The sequence below is a fragment of the Parambassis ranga genome, chromosome 24 (genome assembly GCF_900634625.1).
Source record: "Parambassis ranga chromosome 24, fParRan2.1, whole genome shotgun sequence".
In the NCBI taxonomy this organism is placed as follows: Eukaryota; Metazoa; Chordata; class Actinopteri; family Ambassidae; genus Parambassis; species Parambassis ranga.
Window position 1 is genome coordinate 13,494,052 of NC_041043.1, and position 12,712 is coordinate 13,506,763.

At 44.2% G+C, this 12,712-nt stretch overlaps 1 protein-coding gene across 1 annotated transcript in view; it reads left to right on the forward strand.

The window, feature by feature from the left end:
- Positions 1-4,222: 4,222 nt before the first annotated feature.
- The window catches only part of tnfrsf21 (tumor necrosis factor receptor superfamily, member 21), a 33,579-nt gene continuing 25,089 nt past the window's right edge, over positions 4,223-12,712 (forward strand). The window contains exon 1 of the mRNA XM_028397647.1: positions 4,223-4,647. Within this exon, the coding sequence (XP_028253448.1) occupies positions 4,621-4,647 (27 nt within the window). The 5' untranslated portion in view covers positions 4,223-4,620. The remainder of the gene's footprint in view (positions 4,648-12,712) is intronic.

Sequence of the window (12,712 nt, forward strand, 5' to 3'; positions counted from 1 at the left end):
TCATGGATTTTCCCTTCAGTCACTGACCCACTTAAGCTCGGTCCCCCCCCCCCCCCCCAACCAGAAAAAAAAAAAGCGAAGCGGCACGCTTCATCCCTTTATCTCTTTTCCCTTCCTCCCTCGCTCTGTGTGTCCACTCTCCCCACGTGCCGGGCAGATGGTGCTCTACTCTTTTTATCAGCTGCTTCTATTTGTAGAAACGTCTGAGGCTACAAGCATGCCAGCTTGTGTACGCAGACTGTTTACTAACGGCCTGCCCGGTGGACCAAAGCGCTGAGAGCTTTACGTCTGAGTATCCCGACAGCAGGGTGGTAAATGGGTGAATGACAGGCTGATGGCTCTGAACAGATGACTGAGTGCCTAACTTAATTCGTCCATATTTGTTCCACTGACACATACGGGACTGTTGGCGTCCCCCACAGTTGGTGTCTGATACTGTGAGGAAAGATTAGTCCAGCAGAAACCTGGACCTCATACAGGTGGCTCTGATTGTGCAGAGAGCTGACTACAAACACCTCACACACTATATGCCTTTGTATTTCCCATCATCAGGTTCCCTAAGCATGTGTTGTCTTAAACCAACTTGGTCAGGCTTAGCTAAGCTCTTTCCTGCTGACATTTGGCTGTGAAGATTGATCCCGCTCTTATATAAAACTAATGCCCTCCTGAAACAAATCTATCTCTCTAGTTAACATGTGATATGTTTACCCGAGTTTACCAGTCAATCAAACTTATTGTAAGATGTCACAGCAAGTGTAGTGGCCCCCATTTCAACAATTAAATAATTGACATATTAAGAGGAGACCCTGAGGAGACCCAGGACACGATAGAGAGACAGTCTCTCTGCTTAGACTGCTGCCCCCCGCAACCCGGCCCCGGATAAGTAGTTTGAAGATGGATGGATGGATGGATGGATGGGTGGATGGGTGGATGGATGAGTGGATAGATGGGTGGGTGGGTGGTTCGGTGGATGGATGGATGGATGGATAGATAGATGGATAGATGGATGGATGGATGGATAGATGGATGGATGGATGGATGGATGGATGGATGGATGGGTGGATGGATGGATGGATGGATGGATGGATGGATGGGTGGGTGGATGGGTGGGTGGGTGGATGGATGGGTGGATGGATGGATGGATGGATGGGTGGGTGGATGGATGGATGGATGGATGGATGGATGGATAGATAGATGGATGGATGGATAGATGGATGGATGGATGGATGGGTGGATGGATGGATGGATGGATGGATGGATGGGTGGATGGATGGGTGGGTGGATGGATGGGTGGATGGATGGATGGATGGGTGGATGGATGGGTGGGTGGATGGATGGATGGATAGGTGGGTGGGTGGGTGGATGGATGAGTGGATAGATGGGTGGGTGGGTGGTTCGGTGGATGGATGGATGGATGGGTGGATGGATGGATGGATGGATGGATGGGTGGATGGATGAGTGGATAGATGGGTGGGTGGGTGGTTCGGTGGATGGATGGATGGATAGATAGATGGATAGATGGATGGATGGATGGATGGATGGATGGATGGATGGATGGATGGATGGATGGATGGATGGGTGGATGGATGAGTGGATAGATGGGTGGGTGGGTGGTTCGGTGGATGGATGGATGGATGGATGGGTGGGTGGATGGATGGATGGATGGATGGATAGATAGATGGATGGATGGATAGATGGGTGGATGGATGGATGGATGGATGGATGGATGGATGGATGGATGGGTGGATGGATGGGTGGGTGGATGGATGGATGGGTGGATGGATGGATGGATGGGTGGATGGATGGGTGGGTGGATGGATGGATGGATAGGTGGGTGGGTGGGTGGATGGTTGGGTGGGTGGGTGGATGGATGGATGGATGGGTGGATGGGTGGGTGGGTGGGTGGGTGGATGGATGGATGGATGGATGGATGGATGGGTGGATGGGTGGGGTTGGATGGTGGACAGGTTAAGATGTATCTGTGAATTTCCTGCCAAAAGAAAAGTCAAGCCAGGTCATTAATGATACAAAAACTGCAGCTTTTCAGTGTCTCAGGATTAAATCACTTTTTATCTAAATCATTTTCAGCATTAAATTGATTATATTACCTCAGAGGACTTTCCAGTGCAGGTCAGGTCACTGTATCTGTGTTAAACACATAAAAATCCTATTGACAATGACCTCCTTTCCACAGATCATACTGCTCTGCTAGCCATTTGTAAACAAGAAATTTAGAGCACAGAATGAAAAGGACAGATAAATAATTCATAAGCACTGCTCCATTACTAAGCACTTTCTAATGCTGTTTGTGGGAGAAGCCCAGTCACAGACCAGCCTGATGACTAAGGCCTTTTGAGCCATGGGAGGGTCCTTTAGTAAAGGCTAAGCTGCATCATTTCACAGAGTAATGGGGTGAGGCACAGCTTAGAAAATGATACAGTTTCCTTTCAGCCCTCTCATCCACGTATCTATGTGGATGGAGCCATTTCAGGTCGAATAAAATTGAAACTGAAACTGGACTGAGAGCATAGTCAGTCAGCAGGTTGGCAGTAACAGCATATTTTATGGTAATGATGCATCTAATTATCCCCAACTAGTCTGGTCACACATGCAGAGTCAGAGACAAGAGACTAGAACAAGAGTAACCAGTTCATTCACTAACACTGCTCTGATATAACATACAAGATAACAGGTGGGAGGGCCTTTCTGTGTGGAGTTTGCACGTTCTCCCTGTGCCTGTGGCTTCCTCCCACAGTCTAAAGGCGTGCTTAGATTAATTGGCCACTCTAAATTGCCTGTAGGTGTGAGTGTGAGTGGTTGTCTGTCTGTATGTTGCCCTGCGATGGACTGGTGACCTGTCCAGGGTGTACCCTGCTTCTCACCCATAGATAGGTGGGATAGGCTCCAGCCCCCCACAATGATGCATGGATGGATGGATGGATGACAGGTGGGAAAAAGAAACCCTCCTCCATCCTGATGACATATCAAAGGTCTTATGCTCTTAAGTCTTTACTACAGAACACACTGAAACACACACACACAAGAAGTGGGGTCAAAGTATAAAATTATACTACTTGAATGCTTATGCTACGTTGTACTCCATCTGCTACTGCTTGACTCCAGGAAAGGCCTGGTGAGGGTATGATAATATAAACAATCGTGAGAAATTGGTCAAAATCTATTTCAAGGAAAAAAATGAATGTATCCAGAAACAGGTGTGTTTTTCTTGTATTATCATTACGACTATACTTTATTCTCTTGAAGCAGCAAAAAATAAATACTATCTTGTATTATAACTGTTATAAACAATAATAATAGCATAATAAGCACTAAATACTAATGATCTTTTTCCATATGATGACTGCCATTTTTGTGACATTATCAAAAGTGGAACACATCTTCTAGTAGATGGAACATTTGTTATGTGAGCTGTGGGTCTTATTAAGGGTTGCACATGGATTGATTCAGCTTTTTTTTTGCTAATTAACTTATAGGCCCCGTTCACACTGAGAAAGTCATTCCAGCTAGAGTAGGATTGAGCCCAGACAGCCTTTAAGCTGGATGCGTTCAGACCTATTTTCAAATCTGGCTAGCACACAGTTGTGTCCGCACTCAATCCGGCTTCATCCAGCGTGTTTGCTGTTCTCCAAACCACTAGGTGGCGCCTCGTAATATGGCTAATAATGTGGCAAGCCGGATTCGCTAGCCACATTTGCGTTCACACCTGAGCCACATTTGAGCCAATCCTGCTAGATCCACCTCTCGAGGGTGGATCTAGCCGGCTTGAAATCAAACTGGATTCAGCTGGATTGGAGGTGTTCACACTCGGAAAAAAACACATCTGGATTGATCTGGATGCGGCCAAATCCTGCTTAAGCCACATTTTTTTCCCCCAGTGTGAACGGGGCCTTAGAAAACAGCAGCTTTGGGCTTAGTGACCCCCCAATGCAAAGCGGAGAACCTGTTAAACTGACTTTTTGTGCGTTTTGTTGTGTTGTGTTTAAGGTGGTAGGAAATCCGAGTTCTCACTCACATCACGCCAAGGACATGACATTGTTTCCATCAGGCTGCTGCTTCATCCTCTCTTCTTCGCTCCAGAAGCTGCCGGGGAGGGGGGGGGGGGGTGGCTTCAATGCACGTGCGTGTCTCTGTCCGTGGCTGCGATTGGCTGAGACGCGCCTCCGGGTCCCGCCCCTTCCACCTGACGTCACCGCGGCAGTGTCAGCGGAGGTCTGCAGAGCAGGACGGAGCGCGCCGCACTGCACACTGACGAGCCTGAACGGGGCGAGGCGGCGACGACGGCGGCAGCGGTCCTAACGTGGCCCTCCATCCATCATCGCTATGGGAATTACCAGAGCTCTCTCTGTAAACCAGCCCCTTATCCCGTGCTGCCGTCTGAACCCGGTTCACCTGGAGACACAGACTATAAAACGCTGCAGTTGAGACTGTCGCTGCTCCAGCTTCTCTTTCTCTCTCTCTCTCTCTCCTCCGGTTAAACTGAGGAGGAGGATGAAGGTGATGAGGACGAGAAACATCTAAGAGATGAGAAGTGTTTCTCAAGCAGACAACTTGGACCAGGACCTTAAATCGAGCCTCATCTGTCTTTTGTAAACCAGGACCATGCCTGCCATGTGTGTGTCCGCAGTGGTGAGTATACATCCCATGTTCATTCACCTCTGCGTGCGTGTTTTTATTCTTTATTCCAACCAGCAGGTTCTCCACTTAAAGGGCCAGTGCATGTTTTTTCTGTCTCTGACTTAACTTATCCAAATGTCATCTACAAGTTTGACCATTAAATACAACTCAAATATTTTGAAGCAAATATTTAAAATCTGACCAGGGTGTCATTAGTTCCGTGGTGGGTGAATGAAACAAAAGAGTCTCTAATGGAAGGATGGAGACAGCAAAAGCACTCAGCAGTCCATTGTTTGCCCCCTTTGTCAGTCAGTGGAGTTTTATCTCTTTGTCACAACAAAGATTTAACATAGTTATTGTAAACATAAACAAGTAAACAAAGATTTTGTATATAAAAAAGACAGTTTAAAGGGATATTCTGTACACTTGTGATTCTATTTTTATTAAATAACGAGTATATTTTAATCAAGTGTCCAGAAGGCACTTGTGTTTCCATGCCTGTGATGTGTTTAAGTTGTGTGTAGCTGCCAGTTTAGCCACTCAGACCAGGCTCTTCTTTTGTCTCAGCTGCAGCTGAGCAAACAAAGAGTGAAGTCTGTCTCTCCTGTGACCATCAGGTTTATTTTATATCACACGTTTGTGATTTAACAAACTGTTTTAAAAACAACAACTGAAGAAAATTAAGATAACAGAGTAACATCTGCTGTCATTGTAATTTACCAGCCAAGTCTCACACCACACTGTGTTGTAGCTAAGCTGCTCCACAACAATGAGCACAATATTTTCAAAATAAAAGCACTGATAAATGTGAGTCGCCTACATTTTGCAGCGGTTGTTACCAGTTGTTGTGTTGCAAAAATTGTGAGAAATTTCAAAAAATAATGGCACCATCTTGCCGTAGTCTCCTGGGCGAAGGGCCCCAGAGTGTGATGAAGTTCACTGCAGTTCTGTGGAACTGGCAAATGTAGATGGTTGTTTGACTTCTACAAACCACTGTAGAGCTTTTATTTTGAAAAAAAAAAGTTTTCTGAGATGAATATATGTAAAAATAATTTCTTTCAATTCAATTATTGACCACGGAACACGGGAGTGTACACACCCTGCTAGCCTAAAATGGCCCTTCAGTGATTGTAAGGTACATTTTTGCGACCTGAAAAGCTATAAAATCGTAGCATATGTGTCAATTTTCCTCTTATCTCTTGTTGTATTCAGCTAAACCAACCACACCAACAACATTTAGACGTCTTGCCTTTTAACAACAAAGCAACACAAGCCAACAGAAACCACTGTTTGTTTCCGCTTGAGCTCAGTTCCTCCCACTATGCTACATTCTTCAGTCATTAGCAGGAAACTAAAAAAACCCTCCATGCAAATAATCACTGCTGGCTATTGTCAGAGATGAATTCAGCACCACTGAATCCAAACAGTCTCCTCCTGTCCGCTGAAACGAGCTGGATGACCCAGGGACACACAGCAACAGGTGCTGGCTGTGTGTTGGTGGAAGTGAATAAGTGTGTGTGTGTGTGTGTGTTGTCTGCCAGTGTGTGTACATGTCTTGTTTGTGTGTGTGTGTGTGTACATACAGTAAACGGGCAGGGCTCTGCTTTAATTGGATAGTAATTACAGCTTAATTTATTTCTGCTACAATCATCCCACCCATGTGTGCATATACCTCATTATGTAACACGTGTTTCAACACACACACACACACACAGCATCCTAAACAGTAGCTTGATTGTTTCCTCTCCGTGCACAGTTAATGAAGTCATTCCTGAGACCTGCACATTCTACAAAAGAACAACAACACTCAGACTCCACAGCAGCGGTACTGTGACACAGGTGTGTGTGTGTGTGTGTGTGTGTGTGTTGTACATATTAAGTTTCTGGTGGAAGGGCTCATTTGTCTGTTGTGAAATAGTCAAGAGTCTCAGATGCTTTGTGCTCCCAGCTAAACTGTGACCCGTTTGAACTATTGAGTATAGTATTACTCGCTATTTTGAGTGCACGTGTGTGCACAGTGTCAAGTGTGGCAATCCTCAGTAGAATAAAAAAAACATGTTAACTTAACTTAAAATAACAACAGGAAGGAGGAGGCTGCAGCTGTTCAATTGTTACCTGTCTGTTTATTATTATTAAGTGTTTATTTGTCACCATATTTCACATTTCGAGCACTCTGCAAGTAAATGCTCAGTGTGTGGTGTACAGTACGGTTTGATGTGTAAGAAATAATGCAGCTTCTGCACCTAAATGCTGAAAGATGGTGACCAAGCGATTCTTTCAGTGAGCGCCCCATTAGTTAAATTACAACATCAAGCTTTAAAGTAGCCAAGGGTCTGTCATTTCTGTGCTTAGAGCTGCAGTGTCCATCACACAAAATCAGTGGTGGAAAGTAACTAAGTATTTGTACTTCGTTACTGTACTTAAGTACATTTTTATGTATTTAGTCTTTACTTAAGTAAAAATAATAGTGCATACTTTATACTTTTACTCCATTACATGTTGCAGCTGTTATCTGTACTTTCTACTCCACTACATTTCTACAATGTCTGTAGTTACAAGTACATTTATGACAGTTCATACAGCTGAGCTGGACTGATGTGAGGTCAGACTCTGCATGAAGGTGGTGTCACGCTGCCAGCTGTGTTTCTATAATGAGCCTCAGTCATGATGCTGCTAGCTGATAGCTGCTGTCTGCTACCACAAATCCATCCATTAATGTCTGATTAACATGAATCATAACATGAATCTACAGCAGGGATACTGACACAGTAAAAATGCTGAATGCCTGTTTGTTATCAGCAGCCTCTCTGTTCACTTGATGCCCACAGCCTGCCTCATGACACACAGACCTGTTCATAGCTGCTTCTGGACTGAACATGTACATTAACTACACATGCTCCATTTTAATTTGAGATGATTTCTTTGATTATTTTAACCTGTTCAGATCCTTTGCAATGGAAATCAATAATATATATTCAGTGTGTGAGTACTTTTACTTTTAATACTTTAAGTACATTTAAAAGTACTTAAGACTTTTACTTAAATAGGATTGTTGATGTAGCACTTCTACTTTTACTTGAGTATATATTTTGCTGGGTATTTGTAGTTTTACTGAAGTACCTAGCTTCAGTACTTCCTCCACCACTGCACAAAATGGACCATTAATAAGCGTGAAAGAAGACATGATCAGTGCATCAATATTTTAAAAGGTTGTGCAACAGGTACTGCCTCACCCCGTGTTACACCAACATACTGCATTCACACACACACACATGATCACATCTATCACATGCCAGAAATATTCAGACAAACAAAACAAGGAAGTGAAAGAGGCGGTTCAGGTTCAGCCATCTGTCACATCGTAAAGGTCCGACCTATCACCTCTCTGCATCTGCTGTGAGCAGACTGACACCTGGGTGTGTCACTGCTGGAAGGCCTACACAGGAGGAGGTAGAATTACAGGGTGTTCTGCGCAGGGAGGCAGAAAGTCAGGGTGGTTGAGAGGTGGTTTGTTTTTTGTTTTTTTCATTGAGCGTGTGTGTGTGTGTGTGTGTTCAACAGGAACCTGCTCTGCAGCGGTGGTGCAGTGGTGCCACACCGTTTGCCTGTATGATGTAAACAAGAGTGAACTGCCAGAGTGACGACTCCACCCTTCACATCTCTCTTTGTTTGTGAAGCCTGTGTGGTCACCAACTGCTATTTTGCTTTTGAGGCTTAGAAAGGCCGGCTGTGAAGCGAGGACTGATGAGAACTGCAGTGCACAGGCAGCAGGACGTGAATAGAAATATGCCCGCTCTTGTGTCGGGCTATCTGATGTCATTTTTAGGCAGTGCAGGTAGATGAGGAGAAAGCTGGCATAACAAGAGGAGAGCTGACAGAAACTCATTCATGCACTGCTGATCTGCAGAGGTGGCTCAGAAGACACTCCTGGCAGTGTCTGTCTGCTGTGTGTGTGTGTGTGTGTGCACAGACAGTTTAGCCTACTGGTTTTCGTGCCGGTTTTGTCTATGCTTATTGTTGACCACAGAGACGCACAGATCCGAATGTGAGTCTGTGTTTTTGTTGCCATTCGCTGCTGCACTGCCTACCTGACATGCTGAACAGCAGCCGTCGCAGTAATTATCTTCATTGGCTTAAAAGCGTAGCTGCAGACAGAGCCGGGCCAGCTGAGGTCAGTCTGCTCCTCCAACAGCTTTATCACTGAGATAAAGCTGTTGAAGAGAAGTGCACTAAATAATATCAGTTGTTTAGATTTTCATGTAGAGAGGTGCTGAAAACAGCTGATAAAGAAATAATAATAATAATAATAATAATGTGTTTAATTCAATTTTAGGTCAGCTTCATAAGGAGATTTATTGAAATCCGATTGAACTGCAAGTGTGTGTGCTCAGATTTTTCACTCACATTTTGTCACTGTGGCCTCAGTTTTCACTGCAACATAAAGTCCTGCACCTCTGTGGAATCTATGCAGCTATGACGTCATAAATCATACAAACGAAATGTGAATTTTTTTGATTATTCCGGAAAAATAATTCAGTTTATTTGTAGCACACAGGCACAAAAGTTCTTCTAGAACCACACATTCCAGAGCTTTCTGCTATTTGGATGTTTACTTTACTTAAATGTAGGAAGCCTGCACATCAACCAAAAACTTGCAGATTTTTTTTATGTTGTGTGCTGTTTACAAAAATCATGTTGGCCTGGTTGCATTAAAGGTAGGGTAGGAGATTATGAAAACTCAGTGAGAGTCAGCCAGATTTGGAAAGTAAACACACGCCCCTTTCTCTCGGAGCTCACCCCGAAGCCACGCCTCCCAATCACATGGACGCGCATTACCTGAAGACGAGCTGCGGTCTGTGACTTCGGCCATCATGCACGTACCTCTCTGGTGCACGCAGAGCAGGAAGAGAGTGATAACCAGCCAATACTCCGCGCAGGGTCCATCCGGAGGATTGGCTGATGTTTTTAGCATTTTATAGCTTCCACAGATGATTCATATTCTTCGTTTTAATGCGAAACTGCCGAACTAATTGGTTGCTATCGGATTGTAAAGAGAAGTTACACTAATTTAACAAAAAGTGCATCAGAATGAAATCTCCTACCCTACCTTTAAGCAGTGCAAAATATTTAGTTTTTTACAGAATGTTTTTTCTGCAAAGAGTTTATTTTTCACATTTTTTCACATTTTCTAATGAGATAAAATGTCAAATAAAGTGTGATATTACGCCACACATGATGCATTCAAACACCACTAACACAGTGTTACACTGGAAAAATCTACTATTCTGAAGTGATATCAGGCCAGTTTTGTTTGTCCATCAACATAAAAACCATTTTCCTTTACCTCCATGTGTACAAACAAGAAGAACAGGTCACCGGAGGGATCATCCAGTCACTGTGTCCCATACCAAGCTAAATGCTCCCACTTACTGCTTCCATTTCGATGTGAATGAATTCATTGATGTTACTGACGCAAGTTATGAGCAACATGTGTAGAGCATGATTATGGATGAGTTTTTTGGCGTGAACACAAAGAGCTGAATGGGCGGTGAGGTGAAAGGCTAACGGAGCCGTAGAAGAATGGACACTTTATCCTTTATGGTGAAATTTATTCTTCATCCTTTTGTTACAAGAAGTTTGTTTTTGTACCCCTCCAAATAATTACAATACATCTAAACACAATGCATGGATTCATACACGTGTTCGGTTTAAAGGGCCCCTCTAAACCGGTGCTTCCGGTTCAGTGGAAGATTTGGATCTGTGCTGACGGTTGACAAACATTCACATGCGTCATCAGCTAAATTCTCCCCTCAGTGCATCACTTCAAACCCACCAGCCCCGTTAGTTCTACACACACACAGCCGATCTGATAATCTCACATTAAGCACACACAGACTGCAAGAACACACATTTAAAAAACACACATTTTCACACATAAATCCACATTTAGCCCGTTTGCTCTCCATCCATGTCTGCGTGTGTCTCTGTCTCTCTGTTGTGACACAGTAGCAGCTGATGCTTCATGAAGTTAGAGGTCACACTTTGCTCCGAGCCGCAACTGATCAAGCCTCGACTCGACGTGATCACTTTGGTTGACATTATATTTGCTGTGACAGCTCCGAGTCTGCAGAGAATCAGGGTGAAGTGTTTAGTGGGAGTTCTGCTCTGTTCAAAGTGTAATTTTAGGCTCCTTAGGCACAGACACAGGGGCCCAAAAAGGAATGGATTCCTAGACAGATGAAAAATGACACACTGGTCCAATTACGTGGTTTCAGAGTCGATCGGAATCGGACGTTACCTCCCGATCATAGATGTATTAGGGCTGTCAATGACTCTCTGGTGTTGTTGTCTAGGGGTATGATTGTTGCTTTGGGTGCAAGGGGGTCCTGGGTTCAATATTTCCTTTTTAAAAATTTCCTAGTTTGGGGAGGGATGCAGTATTTAGAATCTGCGGCAATGCGCTTTAGGCAGTTTGAAGTATTGTGCCTGTGGAAATTGGTGCGGCGGCGAGCACTCCTCTCGGGACACACACACACAGAGTTTTGCTTATGCAAAAAGAAACGCAAGTAGTAACAGTTTATAGGTTTGAAGAGGCGAGAAAATGCCCTGTGACAGCGCCAAGACGCAGGACAGCACAGCCAAGATAGCACAAATGAGTGTCCTGCCATTCGCCTTTGTAGAGAACCCTAAAAGTATCGGATCGGGACTTGGTATTGGTAAATCAAAGGACTCTGACTCAAGGGCAAAAAAACCTGATCGGGACATCCTGTAGTTACTGTAATGATCCTCTTGCTTTAAGTTGTATTTAACAGGATCAATGAGAAGCCTTTAACAAAATTGGACGTATGAAATCTTCCCGAGTAAACTGAACATCCATCCATCCATCCATTCTCCTAACCTGCTTTGTTGTGTACTACATGGTCCATGGGCCGGAGCCCATCTCTGCTGTCAATGGGAGATGGTCAGGTCAATAGACAGTCTATCACAGAGCTAACACAGAGAGACAAACACCTGTCACACCTGTTTCTAATGACATTACCAAAAGGTTGTCCTCATGCCACAATATTAGAGTCATATGGAGGTATAATGTACAGTGAATCGACAGGGTGTAGGCATGTCATGTATTCCTTAGTGCGTCACAGCATAACTAACTCAAATGTTCACAATAATAATTAAACTACTGTAACAATGTTTGACAAAAACACATGAACTTGGGTTCAGATTTTCTTTCAGCCAGTGGATCAGTTACAGCAGGCTAGCGAGGTTAGTCTGGAAATCTGTGCCAGTTGAATTCATTTAGCCTTCCTTCAGCCAGAATCCGGTTAAGGGGCATGTGAGCTTATGCTTCAGTGTATATATGGTGGGAGGGAGTGCTTCATTATTCAGACATTACAGCAGTGACTTAGCATTCAGTGATCCCACTGGGTACAATGCACTAATATTACACTGAGTCGGATAGTGACTCAGTGTGTGTGTGTGTGTTTAAACCTAGACATGTGTGGGTTATTCCTCTAAACCCAGTGAGCTGTCGGCTTCCCAGCAGAGGAGGGGGGGGGGGCTGAGTAAAGGAAAGTTCGTGTGTTGAGTCTCATAAATTGTCAGCCGTTGTTTAAATTAACTGGATTTGACACTAAACTTAGGAGGGACAGGATGAGTCGGTGAACTAGAAGCAGTTTTATCCAGTGGGAGACAAAAAGGCAGTGTGAGGTGTCTTATGGATTCCATGTATCTGGACACTCTTGTGTTTTCCTGTCTGACCAAAATTATTCAATGAGAAACTGGGTGACAACGTTGTCTGAATGAGCAAGGCTTACTCACTCAAGTTAAAGCAAGTTCATTTGTGACTGTGTGCAAAACCAGCTGTCCCCTTTTTTTCTGTCGGTCCATCTGTCTGCCCATCCATCCATCTGTTCACTGTTCATCCAGTGTCACCTACATTTGAGTTTTATCCTCATGCAAGACAGCCAGCTTGTCTTTTTACGCTCTCCATAGGATGTGATGCAACCCTCCCAAGTGTCTGGTGGCCTGTGGCGGTCTTAGGGGGGTCAACATAGACTTAAATATTTTGACAATTCTT